We start from the raw sequence: 24,407 nt of genomic DNA, 5'->3' as shown, positions 1-24,407 counted from the left end.
ATCTATTAGTGTGATGCCGTCTGAGTGGTATTTATCTAACGCTTCTTCTAAGATGTCTTGTCTTTAGGCAGTTAAGTTGTTCATTTTCATCTATTTCTTTTGAATTATAAGTCTTGACAAAATAACTATTTAAAATTCAGTTTATGGCTTTTATTCCATTCACAATTGCTTGAGGCTGCTTCATTATAATATTGATGTGTGTGAAATTGTAGGCCACAGACAAAAAAATAATTAAATTAGTCATTAACACATTTAAACGATTAAATAGAAGAAGAAAAGAAGAAAAAATGGATGTTAACGTGCTGTTTTCTTGAATAAGATCACTACTACGCTCACTATTTGTTTTAATTTAATCTGTCAATCAACTGAAGGTCATGACAAATATTCAAAAATTTAAAAAATGACACAATACAATAATTATTGTAAAGCAAAAAAATGTGGATTATAGCGTGCTACTTTATATATTAAAAACAGCTTTCTTACACGCGTCTCTCCATGACACACACGTGAAGCCGCTTCATCTCCTCACTTGGATCATGTACATGTTAGCAGTAGTTACCTGCAACTAATGAGTTTAGTATAAACAGTAAACGGTATAAACACGTCTTCTTGTCCCTATTTGTTATTCCACAAACGACCGGAATGTCAAATCATCGTCCTAAAACTCCTCGTCAAGTGAAAATGACAAGTCACTGATCTCTCCTCTTCTCCCTCACTTATGTCCTGGAAGATTGCTATTATGTATTGAATATTCATTGCTTGTTCTCGCTAATCTCGCCTCAGCCTCATGGTTCGAGCACCTGCTTATCAAACAATGCGGGCTGTTACATAACCAGGTGTACTGCCTTATACAGACGTTTTCTATGAGGGGTACAAATGACCCCTTGGTGGTTCGAAGTAAAAATGGTCTTTTTAATTCTAATCCCAGTCCATCCAGTAATTCACCAGATCATTGATGGACTCATTTTGGAAAAAGTCAGAAGTTTTTTGTTTGTTTTTTTTTGTCATTCAAATTTTTATTGAATTTTTCAGAAAAATAAAAACAAAAACAAACAAATAAACAAAAAGAACAAGGCACAGGCTCAAACACACGTTTGGGTGTTCCTTGAGCCCCCTATTGTTTAGAATTTTTTTGGAAACTCTGGCTGTCAATATTAGAAATCATACAGGTGTCAAGGGGTTGAATGTGGTGGCCAAGAACACAAACTGTTGTTATTTGCAGATGACATTTTAGCTGTGGTGACGGACCCTGAGACATTCCTGCCATGCCTGATGGAAACTATTCAGTCCTACTCTAAGCTGTCAGGTTACACAGTTAATTGGAATAAATCTGAGGCGATGCCATTGACTTCATTGACACATAGTGGAAAAAATTTAAATTTAAGTGGGTATCTAAAGGTATCAAATATCTCTGTATTAAACTTAGTCAAGATCTGGCAGAGCTGCCTTGGTTAAATTTTAATCCTCTGTTACAAAAAATCCAAACAAATCTGGAGAAGTGGGTGAAGATTAAATTTACGTTGTGGGGAAAAATTAATATAATCAAAATGATAATAGCTCCTCAATTTAATTACCTGTTGATGATGTTGCCAATTACGTTACCACTCACTATTTTTAAGAAATATGATGATGTGGTCAAACAGTTTCTGTGGGAAGGCAAAAGGCCTCGAATTAAACTAAGCAAACTTTGTTCTCCTAGGGAAAAGGGGGGTTTAGGTTTACCGGACCCGAGGTTATATGCCATATCTTTTGAAATGGCTAAATTGGCGAGTTGTGTTCACCATTTAGTGTAAAGGAGATGCTCTCTCAGCGCAGTGATACAGAGAGTCCTGTATTAGTCCACTCTAGGGAAGTCTGGGCCAAGGCACATAAAATGTATAAGGATTCACACTGTGTACAGCCTTACGCTTCATTGTGGTTTAACCCTGCCATTCATATGGGTAAGGTGTCGGTGTACTGGAGGCAGTGGCACTCCAGAGGTTTATGTACAATAGGAGATCTATATAAAAATGGACAATTTATGTCTAATGAGGAATTAATCAGTCATTCTAAACTTGAAGGAAAACAACATTTTTGGAAATATTTACAAATTAGGGATTGTGTAACTCTTCAGAGAACTATATTATGGATAATGTGAAAATGTCACCGGACCGCTGCACAGCCTCACAATTTTACAAAATAACAAATCTTGCTGTAAGTGGGGAGTCCGCTAATGTAAAGTTGTTGTGGCAGAGGGATCTGGGAAGAAATTTTGCTCCGGGGAAATGGCTGGACATGCTGGCAGGTTGTGGGAAAAATGTAAAGGAGGCACGAGGGAAGTTGACACAGTACAAGATTATACACAGATACGATTACACTCCTGTGAGTTTACATAGAATGAAACTGTTGACTGACAATAAGTGTTGGAAATGTAAAACAGGACTGGGAACCTTCTTGCACTGAATATGGGAGTGTACATTGGTGGCTCCATTCTGGGCAGACGTTGTGAATTTCCTGAGTGAATGGAGCGGTTTAGTGGCCCCCTTGACTCCTGAGATGTGTCTGATAGGGGACAGGTCTCAATTACCAAATGTATTTAAGGGAACATTTTTGGTTATTGTGGTGGGCCTGATCACGGCCGCCAGAGTAACTCTAAGACATTGGAAGACAGATGTGTCTCCTACTCTGAGAGAGTGGTTGGCAGCAATGGTGGAGACAGCGTCCTATGAAACCATGCTCTGCAGGCTGAAAGGCAAAGAGGAAGAAGGGAGGAGCTCTTGGGAACTTTTTTGGAGCTACACACAGCAGAACGGGGACTAAATGCAGCACCCTGTATTGTTTATTTGATGGACTTCTTCTCTCTCCCTGTGCATTCCTTATGCTTCATACTTGTTTAGATTTCATTATCTCTCCTTTCTGTGAGTGGGAGGATGTCGACACCGAAGTCACACCGAAGGGAAAGTCAAAAGTTTGATTTTTAAAACACCACTGGGAACAAATGGCCGCTTCTAGTATCAATGACATGTTTGTTGCTTACTTGTAGTTTGAAGTCTGCATTTAAAATCATCACCCCCCCCCCACACACACACACACACACACGCACACACACACAGTCCAACCCCCTATCGTCAGCAACAACAAGACCTGGATTGGATGACACTGTACAGGATTTGTCCTTGAGCGCCATTTCAGCTTCATCATTGTGTGGCAGCATCTCTTGTGTGTAACAACCAACTGCACACATGGCTGTTTTCCAGGATATTTGGGCACGTCAGTCATCGCTCCGAGTGGCAGCTGGTGAAAATAGACTTCAGGTCCATCTTCAACCGGAGGTGCACAGAGGCGGATTATCAGACGTGGCACCTACACAACCAGGTACAATTCATGGCAGCACAGACTAGTTTATCATACACCCTGAAACATTCCTGCCTGCTGGTGGAAGAAAAACTGTACCTGAGTTGAAATGTGGACCACTTTTACCTGATCGCTTTTATTGTGGCTCAAGTCAATATTCCCTCCAGTTCATAGGATGTTTTTGACTACTTTATGTTTACAACAGTTTGTGGATCACCAAAAACTTCCATTTAATAATAAGACACAACTAGTTGACATGTGCATCAGTGAAGGGTTACAAGGATTAAATTTCATTATCAGTCTTTTTTAATGGATGAAATTAAAGTAAAGCATGAAAGTTTTATTTTCCTTTATTTTCAATAGAGTCTCCATGTTCTCTCCATACTGTGTGGGTTCTCTCCGGGTATTCCGGCTTCTCCCCACCATCCAAAGACATGCGATTGGGGACGAGGCTGATTGATACTCTAAATTGACCGTAGGTGTGAATGTGAGTGTGAATGGTTGTTCGTCTCTTCATGTTGGCCCTGCGATGGACTGGTGACCTGTCCAGGGTGAACCCCGCCTCTCGCTCGTTGACACTGGGATAGGCTCCAGCCCCCCCGCAACCCTTAATAGGAATAAGCGGAAGACAATGAATGGATGGATTTTCAATAGAGTTTGCAGTAACAAAATGAAGTTATTTTTTCATGTTTTACATAAACCAAATTTTGGCTGTGCATTTTTCACACACCGCTTTTTGGGGCCTTTTGCAAACCTTGTATTTGGCGGGATCGTACCTTCATCGCGGTGGTCGTCCTCCTCTGCTCTTGTGTAGTAGTGAGGGGCACAAACATACGCAGGATCTCCTCATACAGATAAACAGCAGCTTTCATGCATTCACTTTCTCCACTGACATTTCAGCAAATGCTGATACAAAGAGTTTCTGTGCTGGAACCAAGCCAAGCAGCGAGCTGATGAATCGTGACCATAAAATATTAGATTCAGCACGACAAGATAACAGGAAAGAGGAGAAAAGGCCAAAGACACAAGACTCTGCGTGTACATAATTATCTTAAGTGTTAACGACGACATTTCATAACCATTTTATGTTGTTGCTAGCATCAAAGTATCAACTTGTGAATAGAAACAGAAAGAGAAATCATGTTTCAGTAGATCTTATCAAACTAAACACACACTTTCAAGCATGGAGGTTCTTGAGAATTGTGGGTAGTGTAGGACGTGTGAATCCCATTAAAGCCTTTTTTTTCTTTAAACAAAATAGATATTGTGCAAACTTGAGCATTTACCATCATTTCACAACCTTTTGGCTCGTGGTGAGATGCTTCTTTGTAGAATATGAATGCATTTTTTTAATTTACAGAACCTCGTTCTTGAGCTCTATGACATCGACTCTGCTCCTCATTGAGCCCAAGATGATCTGTATGTTTTCAACAACACATCGTTAAAATCCGTCTCTAAATGACCTTCTTCTTCTTGACATTTTGATGGTTGTGGAAAAGTAATGAAAGAGCAACAGACTGGTGTAAATGTAGAAGTTAGGACAGAGTTAAAGTTTTAAAGAGTTTACAATTTTGTGAAGTTAGAGAAGTTTTTCCTATCTGAAGTTAGGATAGGACAGAAATACCTCCAATGTAAAAGTTATTTATTACCCTATCCAAGTGTTAAAGCTTACCCCCGTGCATAAAATTCAGAAAAATAACATAATCCCTGGAAAAAAAAAAATAGCAAGGATGTGTCCTCAGTGGTCGCTACAGGCCTGTCACTGACAAGTGTAGTAAAAACCTAACTTCATCAAAGCTGGGTAGATATCTTCAACACATCCCCATCTCACTGCGCTCGGCTTGTCAGGTAGAGACTCTGCCTCCCCCAGCATGTTATACCAAAACACAAGACACCCGTGGGCGTCTGTAGCAGACACAGAGGCCTCTCAGCTGTCTTCCTTGTAAACCTTTTTACGACTATTAGACACACTCAACTTTTGACATCAGTGTGTAGCAAAGGGGGTCGAGCTACAGAGGCAGGCTGTGGCCAGTGTTGGCACCCTGCAGGGAAAGTGCCTTGGGTGGGTGGACAGAGTTTGGGCTGTTTGCATTCCTTTGTGATACAATAACAATTAAACATTTTTCTACACATTGAGCCATTCAACATACAGAGATGCCCGTATCACTGTGGCCGCCCACCTACGTCCCTCGACTGACACGATAACAGCTTACTATTACAGCGCCCCAACAAAGAGTGACGTCTGTTATCTTGAAATATCCCTGCGTGAGTAGAAGCTGCGTCCCCCGAAACGGGTCAGAACCAGACCACAAGGGACCTTACTGCAAAGTTGCTTGCCATTCCTGAGGTTACAATTTCCAAGATGTCAAAACAAGCCATTGTGTCTTAGCACCTCCAGTCTGTTATCCAACAAAAGCCCTGAAGAATGTTAAAGTTTGAACTGAACTAACTGTTATTCCACAATGAAATACTTCTACATGAAAATGAAATCTGGTCCCTGCGAGCTTTGGGCTGGGTTTGATTATTAAGGTAATAACCAACTGATGTCTCCTTTTAGCTGCAGCGCTTTAGTGTGTGGACTGGAGCTGGACAGTTCTCAGTTCCCAAAGCACTTATGCAGATTTTCCATCTCTTCCTGCTGATGCTCAGAGAGACCCCCCCCCCCCCCCCACACACACACACACACACACACACACACTCCCCTGCATACATTAAACCTGCCCAAAACCCCTTCAACCTGGTCAGGCTTGAAGCCGAGCCAGAGACTTTACTCGCTCCTTTATTCACGGCCCAGTTTGGTAATTTGTTTCGACATCCATATGCTCAGAGACTGCTAATGATCAAAACATATAGCAGGGAAGACGAAAGGAGTCCGAGCTAATAACCTTCCTCCTGTAGGTCTGATCCGCTTCAAAAACAGTATCTCAAAACAGAGAGGAGATGTACTGGGAAAATTAGGGAGGTTTTTCAGGAGCCGGCAGTCTATTTGTGGAAACAGACTTTTTTGAAGCGTCTCACTACTGACACCTAATGCACAAAGACAGAATGTTGCCATAAAAAGCAGCAGTTTAATAGTTTGCAGTGAAACAGGCTGGTGTTAACTTTTCATCTTCTCTGGGCTCCAGCTGATTTCATATTCACTTCCCATGCATAGATGCATTACTAAAAATGGATCAGGGGCTGGAAGCTTTACGACAGAAGCTCCTTTTTATTTGGTCAGCTTCACCCTGTGTATCATATAAAAAAAAAAAAAATCCTATTAAAAAAAAAAAACGCAGTCTGCAGTGTGACAATCGCAAAGAACATGAGCCCGCAAATAAATCATGGCGAGCAGAGTTAAACAAGGCGCTTTTCTCACACAGCATGATGCACGCACGCCTAGTTGCTTCATTTAAATTATTCATGGTGGCAAGTGTGACAGAAGGCGCTGGTTTTTTGTTTGGATTTTTTTTGTTTTTTACTCTGTGTAACTTTCCTCTGGGTTCTCTTTGAAATGGGCCTGCAGGGTGAGCCTTGCCTCATGGGAGTGAAAAGAATCTACCGGAAGCTGAAGCCCACATCCAGGTGTGTTATGGGGAAGATGTATTCTGTCTCAATGACAACGGGTCCCTGCGACTGCACCGAAGCTGACTTTGAATGGTGAGCTGACCTTTTTTGAAAACCTTCTGATAATCAGTACCGTATGCATCTCCACTGTAGAGGTGGAGTACAGCCAAAAACTCACATATACAGTAGTTATCCTGAGGTTATTAGTAATCTCCCCATTACATTTTTTTATTTCCACCATGCCTTTTTTATTCATTTTTTGGCCTTAAACGACAAATGCTTTATCTCCATTTTTTTTGTATTTTCTGAATAACTTGAAAAATGACTTAGGTGATTATTATAAGAAGGTAATGATATTTTTAGCTTGAAGCTGGTGGCGACTGACTGCTAGCAACAGCGTCAAAGCACTTCGTTGAGCAAACTAACTATGACCTTCAGTTCTCGTTCTCGTTTAAGCAGAAGTGTTCTAGTTTGGTTCCGGCGCTAAACAAGTGTTCTGGCCAGTTTTGCTGTTGTTTTGCAGCGGTGGCTCTTGTTGTAACTTAAAGCTAAATATACATTTTCAGCTCTTTCTGCTTTCTGCAGTCACAAAGAACTGATGCCGGGGGGTAAATGTCATTTTGAGCTCAAGACACCTGTTTGCACTTGAAGGGAAAAACACATTTTTGGGCTAAGTATCAGTTTAAAGGGGGTATTTTCAAAATCACAGTTATGAGCATTCCATTGTCAAGACTGAGAGAGAGGCTAGAGTTTGGAAGCTGACTTGAAGCAAAGAATGCATTAAATCCGGGTGCATATAGTTGGGAAATTTGGGTGTTTCAGAAGAAAGAAAGAGTCTTGTGAAAAGATGCACTTTAACCTGGTGTTCTTTTTTCTCAGCTGCTATATTTAACACCCTACCACTCCTGTAGAAGTATGCATACCCAAAATAAAAGTATTTGGAGCGCATGCATGGTTTGGGTGTCTTTTGAAAAGGTAACACTTTGAAAGTTGTTTTCCCCAGCAGACAGAATGATGCTACTGTACTACTTACTGTAAGAGCTGCTGGTACTCACAGATGTTGGAACATTCTCAAGTAGAATATATTTTTTTAGCTGGTGGGTTGTATGAAAATTCTATCTGCTGTTGAGATTGGGATTCCATTGATGGAAAGCATTTAAAAAAAATGTTTTCCAGTGACCCATGTGTGCCCACCTGACCAATTCTTTGCTCCAGCTGCCTTAATACATAGTAATTATACAGAGTACAAACTATACATTATCCTGGTTTATTATAGTTTTTCACAAGGAACCAAGACGTCACCCTAACTTTTTTTTAAACACTTATTCAATGAAACCTTCAAAGAGAAGGCAAAGTGGTTTCAAGATCTTTCTGCAGCCCCACACCTCGATCCACATTCATAGCTGTGGGCCTGTGCGTTTGCTTGGCCCCAGCACAGGAGGGCTAGGTGGGCTCCAGCACAGTTCACAAGCATGGGGACTGGAAGAGGTCCAGCAGATGGAACATAAATGAGGGCATGAAGATATTTCTTTTTAATGTGTTGCTTGTCTTTTAACCGTCTCTTGCCTACTTTATGTCAAACCAAATATATTGAACCGACAGCTTGGGGTGCTTTCGTGTGACCTTTTGATACATTGTGTGTGCAGTGGAGCCTGATAGAGGCACGGATTTTCACACCCATCCCATCTCATCCAATCCTACTTGTGCGACTCTGTAGCTCTTTTTCCGGCACACCAAAAAATCTGCTAGCACCTGCTTTTGTCTAATATTATTTTTATTTTATTTAATGATTGTTTTTAATCATCCCTCTAATCCAGTGGTTCCCAAACTTTTTGGCAGCGCACCCCCTTCTATATCCCAACAGGGTTGATGCACCGCCAATTGCCCTCACCTTTAGGAAACAAAACGCCACATACAGTGTGTAGAAGATAACTTCTTCTACACTTCATCTTAACATTAGGTGCATTTTGAATAGGCTGCATTTATTTGTTAATAAATATGTCAGCTTTTGATTTTAAATTTACAAAGGAAATGTTTACTTACGCATCTTTATTGTGTGGTAAAATCCCACTTAAAAAAACAGCCCAAACCACCATCCCATTTTCTATCTCACACACCCCCAGGGGTGCGTCCACCACGTTTTAGGAATCCCTGCTCCAATCTAATCATTGTTCTAACATTGTTCGGTCAGAGTTTGAAAACATACCAAGAACTCAAAAGAAACACTGCTGCTCTTCTCCGCGCTGCTTTTACTGCGACGCTTGTCTAGTATGAAGGGCGCTGACTGCATATCAGACGTTAAAAGTAACGCTCCTGAAATACAACAAAAAGTCATGCTAAAACTTAAAAGTCATGCTGAGGTCACCACTTTTCTGCTCGTTACGTAAGCTAACGTTTGCTAACTAACAATAGCAATTTATATTATATATAGTGTGACAATGTCACCAAATGTATCACGACGAGATTGACCACATGAATTGACTATCTTTTGAACCTCTGACAACCTGTGGTTAGTTGTGTCAACCTGGTAACCAGTAGAATAGATGCTTGCAGCAAGAGAGGGAAACACCTACTTACCAGGAGGTTGTGTTGAGAAATGTTGTCCATTGCACTTTTGAAATTAGAATATGTAGTTTTATAGTGCAAGAGTCGTAAAGCCTACAACAGCTGGGCATTGTTATTCTTAACAGCAATTTAAAAAGAGGAAAATATAGTGCATTGGCTAAGGGCTATTTTCAACTGCTGACTGATCCCTATTTGTCACCCTAGTGTCACTACTTCCACATAAAAGAATTTGCTTGATGTACACTATTTCTACTCAATGCAACACACAAAGTTGTCAGTGTCAGCACAATGAAACGTTCTGTATATGTTGGAAAAACAAGTGAAGACACAACACAGGCTATGTATTAATAGAGATCTTATATATTAGTTAGTCTTGTCAGAGTTGTAAAAATAAATTACCCATGGTTCAAGAAAACTGGGATCACCGTCACAGCTAACATGCTCGAGATGATAAATGTGGAGTATTTTCCCGTTTGAGTTCACCTGAACATGTTCGTCAGCATTCACAAGGACAAAGAAACTCTTAACATCAGCTGCTTTCTCTCTCCGCTGCTTTCTCTCTCTGCTGCTTTTGTCTCTTTCTGTTACAGCTTCCACAGAAAATGTTTTCCCACATCCGGCTTTCTTTGAATTAGCAGCAGTACTAATGTTCTTCCTTTTTTTCTTTTTTTTTTCTTAATGTGTTTGCAGGTCTCTTGAGTGAGGCAGCTCTTGGAATAAGCTCCATCAAACCCATAAATCACCAGGCTTAATAGCTTTCATTAACAATCACAACACTTTTGCATCTGTGTGCATGTCGCACTAATTGGGCCAATTTGTCCCTATCATTTTGAGGACACAGTGCTGCTCTGCCATTTAATTTGTTGGACAAACAACGGTGTATCTCTGAAAAAGCCATAAAACACAGAGGAATTGCTGTAGTCACTCTTGTTTTGTGTTGAAATTTGATTCTTAAAGACAAATATTATTTTATTGATCTTGATTGTCCAAATGGAACCTCAGCAATATTTGCGTCTGACTACCGTATCAATCTTTGACAACTGTTTCCATGTCGTGTGTTTGTATTGTTTGCATCACTGCAGTGATTATGGCTACGAGAGACGCACCGATGGCAAGTGCACCCCTGCTTTTTGGTTCCATCCATCAGTGATGTCCAGGAGTTGCACCACCGGGATGACGTTCCTTAACAGCACTGGGTAAACACGGAAGACGGAACACCACAAACACACACATACACACACAGAGTAACTCACAAGCTTTGAGTACAAGGAACGGATTTGAGTTGAATAGCTGAACATTAATTAGTTTCTCGGGGACAGAGGGGCAAATGTGGTCTGAATAATCAAATAAGCGCTTTTAAAAACTATCATGTTGCAGCAGGTGTGAACGATAACAAATTATGTACTGTTTTCAAACTGTGTCTTTAAGGCAATGAAAAACAAATGTTAGACTGTGTGTCAAGGATGTTCCCACCAGCCTTCTGTTCACATCTTCAGCTCACAACAGAAAATACAAAACTAAAAAGGTGCAAAAAAATATGTTGATTCTTGAATGTAGGGGAAAACAAAAGCTAAGAGGCAGCAAATGCTGACAAAGACAGATTTGTTTAAGTACACACTCTCAGCTGCATGTGACACAACACTAGCGTGACTCAATTCTGGAGCTGCATCCCTGCACGCAGTGGTCTATGAGGTTTGGGTAGGCTGCTGCTGCTTTCTTCACGGGCCACGAAGGCTACACTGAACGTTGATGAAATGGGACGTTCTGGCCTACACTGTCACCGAGCAACCCTGACAGCTGACACAGCTAGCCAGAATTTATTACATTGACAGCTCATCCAGGTCCAGCACCAACACCGCCGCGCAGCTGAACTTAATTATACTCATTTTCCATGAGCTAATTTTAATACTTTATACTTAAGCTTCAAATATTTGTAAAGAACATTGACATGACAGAGAGATGTAATCAATATTATTCACTTTCAGATGCAGCTAATAAAAACTGTCATGTAGTTTGATAAAATAAAATGAGCTGATCAGTTTAATAAAATTCATTCGTATTTATTGAAATGTGATGTATGTTTCTGGTTCAGTCAGGGCCACTTCAGTCAGTATAACCTAAGTCATTTACAGTGAATTTAATTAGTCGTTACGGGTCGGTCCTGGGACCTCCCTGCACTTCCACACATGGAGAGCCAAAGGCAGGGAGAACGGCGGCAGAAGTGACATTAATTAATCCAGATACAGAATATTTGGGTGGCAGGGATGACAGACGCCACACAGAGGACGCTTGGGTAAGGCGCCCTGAATGTCATTAATCAATAAAAGACCATAGCAGACAATGAGCTTAGACAGTCAACTGAATAAGCAGGAAACTGCTCATCAACTGATGTGGGCTGGCCACGATCAGCTGACTCTGGGCTTGACTTCCTGGTCTGTTTATACTCACTCTAGGCTCAGGTTTTCAGTCCCAAAACCAAAATAAAAAGTCACATTCTGCTTCAGAGTGAAGTTCCAGTGATAGAAATGGGACATTTTGAAGTCTTCTCATTTTAAATGTCCAGACTCCCTTTTGAAAAGAATCATTGATTTTACCGTAGTGTGACACAAGCGACAGCGATACAGTTACACTTAGCTTGACTCAGTATCTCCACTCATGGTGTGAAATTTATTCTGGACCAAGTTAAGCTGTGAAGGATCCCTCACAAAGAAGGCTGCGTTTCCAGGTGACATTTCAAGGTGTGAGATGGAACAACCTTTGAAAATGCAGCTTTTAGGGGATGTAGCCCCTGAATTGTATAAAGCTTAAAGGGTGTGACGACTTCTGTGCTCACCCAGTAAGGTTTGATCCACCAATAAACTTTGATTCAAACTGCATTTTGAGTTGTGTTAACAAATAATGCAGCATTAATTTGTGTATTTCTCTTAAAGAAAGAATAATACAGAACCTGGCTACCAATATGTCTGTTTTGCAAAAAAAAAGAAGGAAGAAGAAGAAGTTGAGCTGTCTCTCATCTAGCCTGCAGCTTACACTCAAATGAGCTCACAGCAGTTTGATTGCAAGTTTGTGGGAAATCAGATGACACACCTGTTCAGGTTCCACTTTTCTGACTCCACACACATTGATCTGATCCCACAGAAGCAAAATTGGTGATCAAGAAAATAACCAGGTGTCCCAAAAATGGCTGAAACTGATGCGTAATTAACAAATGCTGAATCTCACGCGTTTGCTTGAATCAACCCTCCTCTGCGGGTAGACCAAAAAAATGAAGAACACAAAACCTGAGGATATTCCTGAAGCGCACACTAATATCCTTCAAGTGGAAAACAGCAACAAATGCTTATACGGTCAGTTATACAGTTTCTGCCCCTTCACATATGGAGTGTCATCACATCCACTTATGTATAAATACGTAAAGCGAATATTTTTCAGGACTTTTTTGAAAATGCTTTTTTGTCTGTGTGTGAGTGGATGTGTCGCCTTCACAAGAGCCTGTCCCTCTGAATAGCATGGCTCTGTGATTCCGGAACATTAATATTCTCTTCACATATTTTTTTCAATTACCTGTCAAAGGGCACCCTGTATACACACACACACACACACACACACACACACACACTCTCTCTCTCTCACTCTACAGACACTTAAGGGACAGCTTTTCTCTGTTGAGTGTTTGTTCTAACCTATATGGATAATCCATATGGGTTGCTCCATATGTTGTGTGTAGACCACAGCAGAGTAAACACAGCAATTGTGATGGGAGACTTTCCCACTGACTTTGTGAAATAACATGGAATTTATTACCATTAAACCATTTACCATTTCTCCAGCTACAGGAAGGTGGTATCCAACAACTGTACAGCTGGAGTCAGTGTGGAGTACACTGCCCGCAGGCAGCAGTGCCCCATGCAAGCCCCCAAAGGTCTCCACCTGGTCACCAGCGAGGGCACACTGACAGCCACGCTGGGCACCAATGTCACCTTCCTTGTTTTTCTGGAGGAGGTAATCCACTTTTCTTCAGTTTCACGGATATCACGGCAAATTAATGTCATTATGTTCATAATGCAAACTGAGACAACTCTGTTCAGCTTTCTCTTGGCATTAGAGGAGCTTTGACCCCTGGAATACCTGTTACAAAAGACGATCTTACAAAAAAAGGTTATTTTTCGCTTGTTGGAGGTGGAAAAGTTTGTGTGTCGATACAAGATAGATATGAATAAATGCAATGGAAACAGATTCAACCAATAAACACTGATGCACTTGGATCATGTTATGGGCAGACCTCATGGTGGTCATCCGGGTTGTTACCAGAACTCTTCCAGTGGCACAGCTGGAATACTAGTTGTTCCAAGCTCTTTGTTTCCCTCAGTACTTCTTAAATCCCTCTCACTGTTTTGTATCTGTATTCCTTTGAAGTTTGACTGGCTGGCTTACTTCACCATGACCTCATCTTCTACAGTGATAGACGAGAGTATTATATGACCGATTATTTGGGCCACATTTAGGGAAAAACTTTAATGAGTAATATTTTTGTCGCACAATATTATGAGAATAAAGACGTAATTTTACAAGAAAAATAAAACATCACGGTACCTGCTACGGAAGTAAACTAAACAGTACAGGCAGCCTCCTTGGTAACCTGTCAGTCATGTCCTTTCTTTGGAATAGACGCAGTTTCTTGCATGTTCTTTTCAAATTCCTGATTCCGATGATGTGGTGCTGATGTGCCTAGAGATGAAATATTTAAAGTTAGAGACTGAAATCATGGCTTCATTATCATTAAATTACAACTATATTCTCAGAAATGTATGACTTTGTGCTCAAAATCTGCTTATTTTAATTAACAAAGACCTTATATTCACATAAGATTAGGGGATGGAAACATGATTACATTTGCATTTTCTTTCGCTAAATTTCTGAAAGTTGTCGTCGTCATTGTCCACCACTTTATCCGGTGGGTCCGAGTCGCGGGGCAGCAGCCTCAGCAAGGAAGCCCAGACTGTCCTCTCCCCAGCCACTTCCACCAGCTCTTCCGGGGGAATTCCGAGGCATTCCCAGGCCAGCCGAGAGATATAATCCCTCCAGCGTGTCCTGGGTCGGCCTCGGGGCCTCCTTCTGGTTGGGCATGCCAAGGGAGGTGTCCAGGGGGCATCCTCACCAGATGCCCGAACCACCTCAACTGACTCCGCTCAACATGGAGGAGCAGCAGCTCTACTCTGAGTCACACCTGAATGACTGAGCTTCTCACCCTATCTCTAAGGGAGAGCCCAGCCACCCAGCGGAGGAAACTCATTTCGGCCGCTTGTATTCGCAATCTCGTTCTTTTGGTCATTACCCAAAGCACATGACCATAGGTAAGGGTTGGAACGTAGATTGACTGGTAAATCGAGAGCCTCGCCTTCTGGCTTAGTTCCCTCTTCACCACAACGGACTGGTTTAGCACCAGCATCACTGCGGATGCTGCCCCAATCCGCCTGTCAATCTCCCGCTCCATCCTACCCTCACTCGTGAACAAGACCCCGAGATACTTAAACTCCTCCACCTGAGGTAGGACCAACCCCTCCAACCTGGAGTGGGCAAACCACCCTTTCCCAGCTGAGGACCATGGCCTCAGACTTGGAGGTGCTGATTCTCATCCCAGCCGCTTCACATTCGGCTGCAAACTGTCCCAGCAAGAGCTGGAGGTCGTGGCCCGATGGCGCTAAGAGGACTACGTCATCTGCAAACAGCAGAGATGACACCCTCCCGCCACCGAACTCGGCCCCCTCCACCACCCGGCTGCGCCTAGAAATTCTGTCCATAAAGGTTATGGACAGAACCGGTGACAAAGGGCAGCCTTGGTGGAGTCCAACCCTCACTGGGAACAAGTCAGACTTACTGCCGGCAACGCGGACTAGACTCTCGCTTGACCGAATGGCCCTTTGTAAAGGGCCATCCACCCCATACTCCCAGAGTACCCCCCACAGGGTGCTCCTGGGAACACAGTCGTAAGCCTTCTCCAGATCCACGAAACACATGTGGACTCGTTGGACAAACTCCCATGCCCCCTCCAGCACCCTAGTGAGGGTGAAGAGCTGATCCACGGTTCCCAGGCCGGGACGAAAACCACACTGCTCCTCCTCAATCTGAGGTTCGACTATCGCCCTGACCCTCCTCTCCAGTACCCTGGCATAGAGCTTACCAGGGAGGCTGAGGTGTGTGATCCCCTGAAAGTTGGAACACACCCTCTGGTCCCCTTTCTTAAAGACGGGGACCACCACCCCGGTCTGCCACTCCAAAGGCACCGCCCCCGATGTCCACGCACTGTTGCAGAGACGTGTCAACCAGGACAGCCCCACAACATCCAGAGCCTTGAGATACCCAGGGCGGATCTCATCCACCCCTGGAGCTCTGTCACCGCGGAGTTGCTAAACTGCCTCGGCAACTTCTGCCCTGGAGATTGGACAACCCCCCCCCCCCCAGCACTCCCCAAAGTCTCCTCCATGGAGTATGTGTTGGTTGGATTGAGGAGTTCCTCAAAGTACTCCTTCGACCGCCAGTTATCTCCCCAGTTGATGTCAGCAGCCTCCCATCCCCACTGTAAACAGTGAGGGCAAGTTGCCACCTTCCCCCCGAGGCGACCGGCCCCAGCAGCCTTACGGCCACAGCTCACAGCAGCCGCCTCGACGATGGCAGAGCGGAACATGGCCCATTCGGATTCAATGTCCCCCACTGCCCCCAGGATGTGGTCAAAGCTCTGCCGGAGGTGGGAGTTGAAGATCGTTCTGACAGGTTCTTCCGCCAGGCGTTCCCAACAAACCCTCACTACTCGTTTGGGCCTGCCGGGTCTGCGCGGCGTCTTCCCCTGCCACCTGATCCAACTCACCACCAGATGGTGATCAGTTGACAGCTCAGCTCCTCTCTTCACCCGAGTGTCCAGAACATGTGGTCACAGGTCAAATGATACGACTATAAAATCGATCATAGACCTGCAAACTTGGATGTCCTGGTGCCACGTGCACCGGTGGGCATCCTTATGTTCGAACATGGTGTTAGTTATGGACAAACTGCGGCTTGCACAGAAGTCCAATAACTGAACACCACTCGAGTTCAGGTCGGGCCTGCCATTCCTCCCAATCACGCCCTTCCAGGTCACGCTGTCATTGCCCACGTGAGCGTTGAAGTCTCCCAGTAGGACAGTGGAGTCCCCAGCCGGGGAACCATCCAATACCCTTCCCAAGGACTCCAAAAAGGGTGGAAACTCTGAACTGGTGTTCGGCGCATAAGCGCAGACCACCGTCAGGACCCGTTCCCCGATCCGGAGGTGCAGGGAAGCAACCCTTTCGTCCACGGGGGTAAACCCCAACGTACAGGCAGAGAGTCTAGGGGCAACCAAATAGCCCACCCCCACCCTCCGCCTCTCACCTGGAGCAACTCCAGCAAAAGAGAGAGTCCAACTCTCTCAAGGACTCGGGTTCCGGACCCAGAGCTATGTGTCGAGGTGAGGCAGACTATATCTAGCCGGTAACGCTCAATCTCTTCCACCAGCTCCAGCTCCTTCCCCGCCAGAGAGGTAACGTTCCATGTCCTAAAAGCCAGCTTCCATGTCTGGGGTTCAGAGAGCCAAGGCCCCACCTTGGACTGCCACCCAGGCCACATTGCACCAGAACCCTCCTATGGGTGGTGGGTCCAAGGGAGTGAAAGTGACGTGAACATTTTCTATATATTTAGATGGAAACCAGAATGGGGACAAAAAAAGCTTCAGACTCTGTAAAGCTCTTATTTCAACAGGAAGAAAGAGAAAGCGTCCTTTGCTTTTAGATGAATCTTAACAACTCCAACACCTATGAAATGATAAGACTGAACAATTTCCTGAGAGTCTTTGTGCTCTCCAGGGTGATGGGGCGAGGACAAGCATCACACTGGACTTTGGAGACGGACATGCTCTGACGTATTCCAACGTGAGCTCCATCGAGGAGGGAATCAAACACATCTACAAAGCCGTGGGAATCTACCGGGTGACTGCCATTGGGGAGAACAGTCTCGGCTCAGAGACCGCTGTGCTCTACCTGCACATAACATGTGAGATATTGACAAGTTCTGTGAGATTTGTGCATACAAATATGTATTTATGCAGATAAGAGTTCTACCAAAGTCTCATGCATTTGCTTCTGCCCCCGCTCTTTTTTTTTTTTATCAGATTTAGTGAAATTGTGGCTGTCAGCCTGTACAGAGCACCACATTCTGTACTTTATCTCTTCACAGAACATGCTCCCTTTCCATACCCAAACAAACAAGTGAGATAGAACAAATCCCATTACATTTCCACTCAAGTCAGCTTATGCTTCATAGCTGCTCCGCTTGCAGAAGCCCCTGCTGCTCCATATGTAACAGGGCTGACCACCCCTGGTGTATTCGGGGGTGACAGATGTAACAGAGCTCACTTATTGATCAGGGAGCACCGTCGCCCCCACCAATCTGTCAATCCTATGTGCCAGCCCTACAGATAGAGCCGCCACAGGCCCAGGAGTGCCACGCATGAAAAATAGCTCACAGATGGCAGTTAACCATCTTAGCAAAGGAAAAAAATTCCCAGCAAAGTCCCTCACCTTCAAGCCTCTCCCTCACTCCTTCCTTTGACCAAAAGAAAAGTGGTTTTCTCCTTTCTCTTTTCCTTTCTGTGCATTGTGTTGCGGTGTGTTAACCCTGTGATGCATTTGTGTGCTTGAATAGGTCAGCTGGAGTACATCCATTTGTCAGCTCCCTTTGTGGCTGTGAGGAATAAGGAAGTGAACCTGACTGCTGTTCTTTGGCCAAGCCAAGTGGGAACGGTCACCTACATCTGGTGGATCGGAAATAACACTGAGGTGCCATACACTCCACACTTGATCTCCTAGAGATTGCAAGCCTGTTTCACTGTTACTGATTTAGAGTTGGAAATTGTTCCTGAGCCCCCAAGAGTCCCAGAAAAAGCCAGAATTGAACAGTCAGTATTTGAAAACTGGGACCTACACCCATGCAAATGTAAGATGCTCCTAACAGAACTGGGATTCGGATCCATGCATAACATCTTATTCTGCAAGTTCTTACTGTATGGTTTATACATATATATATTTCTTCCTGGACAGGACACATAAATCATCCTTCTTGCCAAGAAAGTTGGTAAAATAACATCTAATCCACTCATATTTCATTTTAAAAGTGTAATTGTCGTCATGGTGAAACATTACAAACAAGTTTGTCAATTTCCACTGTTACCCTTTTGAACAATGATGGTGTCTCTTTAGTTACCATGGCTATGTACTCTTAAAGTCTCACCTCTGCTCTCCGACACTTTCTCTGCCGCACATTTGCTCATAAGTCACACGTAATGTTAAACAGACCAACCGTAACAGAACAGGCCCCAGCAACCAAGTAAAACAATCCCGGAACCAATCCCATACTTGCTCTGAGTCGGGGCTCCGATCATATGGTTCAGGTATAGCTGTAAAGACCTCTAGTGGGTTTGCTGACTCTTTAATTACAAAGAGACTCATTACCTTGTTGCCATGTTTTGTGCAGGGAGGTTGAAAAATCTTGACAAAATATGTTGACATATAAAGTACAACAACAAGCTTGTTGCCGTCTGGGTCTAAAACCCAGAAATAAGCATTGTTGAATTGGTTTTGATGAAATGCCTGAATGAAGGTTTATGGTTAAAATGAGCTGAAGATATTTTAACATTTCATTTTATGGCATAAAATTCAACAGCAAATAACTCACCCCTGAATTTTGAGTGCTGGTTGCTGTCAACTGGCAGGAGGTTGTCGAAGACATGAAAAGACATTACATTCATAACATAACGTTGATTTTTTCACTTCCAAGCTATTGCATTTATATACAATTATCAAAAATCCATTGAAACTATAATATATGATATATATATATATATAATATATATGCAGGCAATGTTTCAATGAGGCTCGCAGGTTGTTCTGCTGCTGCTGACAGTACAACTTACGTATGGTTTAGCCATGTTCCTACTGTAGCGTTGGTGCAGGTCATAGGTCATGGGGATTTTGGGATTTTTACAGGGTCACACATGTGAGCATGTGAAGCGGTTGACTTGTTCAACCACGGTCACAGCACAGGAGTGATGTAATCAGTAAGTTATGAACTGCTGTCCCTACCTCCAAAATGCATGCAGAGGGAGGGGGAGCAATAATGAAAGAGGCTGTGTAAGACTAACTCCGTCTCCCTGGACTATAGCGCTGCCACCAGAATCTGTCTTCATAATTGTAGTTGTGTAAATGTGTTTGTTCAGCACCAACAGGGGCCTTCTACAAGGACAGCCAGTTATGTCAGTTGGTAATAAAGCGCAGCCATATTAGCAACTTGGAGCCGCTGGAAGAACAAATAAAGACATGAGTAATGACAGGAAGGAGTTGCTGGTGTCACATAGGAGACTCTCAGCGGGCTCTGATACTGTGTGCAGCACGGCACAGATCGTTGCAAATCTCTCTGTGTATCCCCATTCCTGTGTGTGTGTGTGTGTGTGTGTGTGTGTGTGTGTGTGTGTGTGTGTGTGTGTGTGTGTGTGTGTGTGTGTGTATGAATCTGCCAGCAGGCTGACACCTCTGCAGTGTAAATAACAGCAGTGTGAGATGTTAACCAGCCGTTGATAAGGGTCTCTCATGGGAGCCCAGAGACTCTGACTCTCCCCATGTCATCTCCCTCACCCTATTTCTCTCTCTTTCTTTCCCCCAGCAGCCAGTGATCACCCTCGAGGGAAGTGTGGCATGCACATTCTCCCGGGAAGGCATCAATACAGTTACTGTGCAGGTGTCTGCAGGGAATACTATTCTGCAGGACCGGAAAGCCATTGCTGTCCACGGTGAGCCGACTCTGGGACTCTCCCTCCTCTGGGATTCAGCAGCTCTGTAACCAGACAGAGTGATCTGGCACCGTATTCTTTGACATAAATCACCATTGTTAAAGAGTTATTGTTATGTTAAAAATGTGTTCCTGTTAACAGCTTTTAGATAACGTTAAGAAGTCAGTAGTTACTGCTTATTAACATTTGACAAGGTTTCATTTCAAATGGAGCAGGAGACGTGAGGTGCCAGACAATCAGACAGGTCATAAGGTGAACAGTCAATATGTCTGTTGTAAACATCAGTCAGAGTCTTACAGACTCACTTCCTAGTGCAGCTTTGACCCACTTGTTCATTTACTCAAGATTCTTGTACCACATATCCCTCTGCATGCAGACGCACCTGCATACATACAAAGGTCCTCTGATGTGATTTTTATCGCTGGGGGCTTAAAACTAAAGCAGACTTGGCTTTTGATTCCATGCGTCCTAAACTCTGGAGCTCACTCCCATTGGGCCTAAGATCTGTGGAACTTGTAGAATAAAAACCGTTCAAAAATCAGAAAGTTTATTACAATTTGTATTAAATGTATCAAATTGACAATGATTGTGTTAATACTTCAGTGTTAGCAGTTTGAATACTGCAAAATAAAAAAAAAAATACTGTAAATGGGAATTAGCAGTTCGTAACTGATAGTAGTTGACAGTAGTAACTATGATTATCATGTTTGTTGAAATTGAAAATATCTGGGCTGGTGCCTCTCCGTGGCCGACTAGAACTATACCAGTGCACATTTGAACAAATATTTATAGTGATTTTGGCTTGAATGACAGCTACATGTCAAGGTTGATGGAGGCAGGTGGAGCCAAATGCAAAGACTCAACAGATAGCAGGATGTAACAGAAAAACTGAAGGGATTCATTGCCAAAATACTAACGAAAGAATCCGTCCAAGGCTGAAAACTGAGACAAAACTAGATAAACTGAACTCATCGCACAACAAGAAACGTGGGATAACACAAGGGCAGGGAAGGAGTTGATTGAAGAACGAGGACAGGGCTGGACAGGCAAAGACTGATTCACAAACGAGACACAGGTGAGCATACAAAAAAGAAGAGAAACAGACAAGGACAGGAATTAAGGCAAACCAGACACGGAACGAAAGTGATTTCAAGATAAAACAGGAAACAACATGACAAAGTTACTATGAAGCAAATTCTAACTAAAGTTGAGATGGATCTGGCCAAACAACAGGTGGAGAAGGGTGAAAGAAAGCGTGTAATTTGCTATTGCCACCAAGTGGCGCTACAACTGACGTGCCCCTAAATGTAACAGGCTCGATCTTGCACATACCACACCCCTCGCTTAGTTTTGTTGAAAATCTACCTCGTAGTTTTTACTTGATCCTGCTGACAGACACACAAACCTTGGTGAATGTTACAAAGATGTTTGGGTTTGATCAAATTAGGTTTCTTGTCAAAATAAAATGCTTTGATACACCGTTAACTGTTGATTTGAATCATCTAACAGCTCCTGCATGTGTAATTATCAAAGTTGCTTTGTTCCTTCCTGGATGACTATTGTGTGACATGAAATAACTGCCAAAAATAAGACCCAAGTTGTAATAAGTTTGAATTATTCTTCAAAGAAGATAAACAGGATCAGACAAAGTAGCATTCGGAAGGATGCACTCTGCAGTTATTGACACATGAAAACATCTTTCATGGATTTCATTTTTTTTTTATCATTTTGCCTGCAGAATATTTCCGCTCTCATCTTCTCGCCTTTTCATCAAATCTGGACGACCACAACCCCGATGTTGCGGAGTGGAGGCTGGATGTCAGCCGAGTCATCAAGAACTCTCTTATCCAGGTAAAGCTCTCAGGTCTCTTCATGGGAAAACATTGTTTCACTGGAGTAAATACTGTCAGCGGTGTCTGACTGGATCTGTGACGGTCTACGAGTGCAGCGTGACCTCCCTGAGGCTTTCAGATGTGAATCTGACTTTTATGATGATAAATGACAAGACGGTGAGAGAAGAGGGGGAAAATATAGTTCAAGAGTGTGCTGATTGCACCGGCTTGCACACACTTGGTGAGTTCATGGCCACACAGACTGGATGTTTAGGTGTATAGAAGATTTAATCCCCCAATGTGACCCGACCTGAAGGGATGCTTGCAGTCTGTCAAGTGTAAGACATGAGTCAACCCCACAAGACATGTCAGGTACAGGTTTTGCCTCATTAACTATCTGCTTTTTACAACATCCCCATAACATCAATTGTCAGATTTTTCTTTTGGAAAAGCAATCTGGCTGTTGCATCATCTTTTCCCTCTTTTTGATCCCATAAAATAAAGTTTGATGCCAAAAATATACTTGACTCTTCAGTCTTCAGTGAACATGTCTGTTCTGTTATTTGTTATTGGCATCATTTTTTCATGACAACCTCAGCCTCGGAGGAGGAAGACACGCACACACTCACGCATGCACACACGCACAAACACAAACTATCAGATGAAAATATGACATGATGGTTGAAAACATCCATATTTGCAAGTTGCAGCAGATACACGCAAGAGCTGGAACAAGAACCAGAGACTGAAGAATCAGTAAAAGCAAGCGACTGAAGTCAATAACGATTACAGTTTGAATGTACTGGTACATCCCTGGCAGAGCATCCTCATAAATACATCACGGTGACGCTAACAAGACCCTGAATGACTTCAAAGCTGTTAGTAGCACATAGATATTGTTTTTGTTTTTTTTCTTCAATAAGTAGACAGAATGTTTTTATTTTTTTGTATTTTTTAATCATGACGTTGATATTTTCCATACGGACATAAACACTGAACAGAACTTCAGCATTCATTGTGTTTTCAGGATGTTTGCTTCAGTTGGACTGATGTTGGAAAATGTCTTCATATTTGTGAAAAGTCGATCCTAGAGAGAACCTGCAAGCTAAGGATACAAACGGGTGTAACTCACTCCTCTAAAAAAGATACATGCTAAAATGATTTTACACAAATATGAAGTGAATTCCCTTGAGACATAAAAGAAAAGATGGGCAACCATCAGAGAAAACTACTAAAAACTGTTGAAGAGATATTCTTTTGCTATACACACTCAAAGATGGAGGTACAATAAAAGAAAAGGTTTGAAGAATTTTCCCTCAAAGGCACATTTGTTACATCAAATGTACAATATCTCTTTTCAAGAGGCCAGAAGAGTAGAATGGGAAGAAAGTGAAATGAAGGCTATACAACTAGCTTTCAAACTCCCCCCCCCCCCCCAAAAAAAACCCAAAACAATTTGCATTGTCCAATGTCCATTAGGAATACACTGTTACCTCTAGCTTTTGTATTTGGGTATAAGAAACTCATGAAAACACTTCATTCAAATATTGTCTTACTAAGAATAAGGTCAATGTTCAGAGTATGTCTGTCTCTTTAGACTTTGTCAATAATACTCGAACAATTGTGTTCAGTTTAAAAGTTGAAGGATTTATCACGCAGCTTTTATGCCTTTACCCAAAGTTAAAAGCAACTCAAATGAGCAGATTTTGATCAACCCAGAGTTTCTGTTTGTCTCAGTTCTAGTGACTGGATAATACAAAGACAAATATCTCTGCTATTGACTCAGTGTGCGTAATAAGTTTCTCTCTAGGTTACGCGTCTCACCAGGTGACAGCTGACTGATGTGTTGTAACCGCTGACTCTCTCTCTCTGTTGTCCTCCGCCAGGCTACAGGTGTGAGAGAGGACCAGCTCCTGGTCACTGTCCTGCCAGGTTTGCCCACTGCAGCAGAGTTTTTCCTCCTGCTTGACAAACAGGTGATGGAGGGCAAACCAGAGAAGAACTTGGCTCATTTAGATCAGGTAAGAACAGTGTCCATCACCGTGTTTACACCAGAAACATTCCTTCCCTACTCTCCATGGTAATGTAGGCAGATGGATTTCTCCTCCTTAATTTCTAATTCGACCATCTAGAACAGAAACATCCTTTTAAATGTTTTGTCTTTCATAGAGGAGGCCTCTCAGTCTGTCTAGCGATAACGCCCTAAAAACAGAGTTCCTCTTTCCTCCAGCAGATGTCAGTATTGGTCTACTGGAGCATGTCAACATTTTTACATGAGT

At 42.9% G+C, this 24,407-nt stretch overlaps 1 protein-coding gene across 7 annotated transcripts in view; it reads left to right on the top strand.

The window, feature by feature from the left end:
- sorcs1 (sortilin-related VPS10 domain containing receptor 1) overlaps positions 1-24,407 on the top strand; it is a 216,589-nt gene that overhangs the window by 180,321 nt on the left and 11,861 nt on the right. For 5 of the 7 annotated variants that reach the window (XR_015117522.1, XR_015117523.1, XM_086210511.1 and 2 more), the window contains exons 15-23: positions 3,237-3,354; positions 6,839-6,972; positions 10,527-10,640; positions 13,275-13,446; positions 17,319-17,505; positions 18,157-18,290; positions 20,170-20,296; positions 22,035-22,147; positions 24,015-24,149. Coding sequence is in view for 5 of the 7 variants with exons in the window: in XM_086210511.1 (XP_086066637.1) it covers positions 3,237-3,354; positions 6,839-6,972; positions 10,527-10,640; positions 13,275-13,446; positions 17,319-17,505; positions 18,157-18,290; positions 20,170-20,296; positions 22,035-22,147; positions 24,015-24,149 (1,234 nt within the window). In the remaining 2 variants the exon portion in view is untranslated. The remainder of the gene's footprint in view (positions 1-3,236; positions 3,355-6,838; positions 6,973-10,526; positions 10,641-13,274; positions 13,447-17,318; positions 17,506-18,156; positions 18,291-20,169; positions 20,297-22,034; positions 22,148-24,014; positions 24,150-24,407) is intronic. The other 2 variants (XM_086210512.1, XM_086210514.1) reach the window with 1 other exon arrangement.

The sequence above is a fragment of the Aulostomus chinensis genome, chromosome 8, assembly GCF_037954235.1.
Source record: "Aulostomus chinensis isolate RoL2024-O1b breed Wild chromosome 8, RoL_Achi_v1.0, whole genome shotgun sequence".
Taxonomy (NCBI): Eukaryota; Metazoa; Chordata; class Actinopteri; order Syngnathiformes; family Aulostomidae; genus Aulostomus; species Aulostomus chinensis.
Note: the sequence above shows the minus strand (reverse complement) of the source record. Positions and strands in the feature narration are given on the sequence as shown.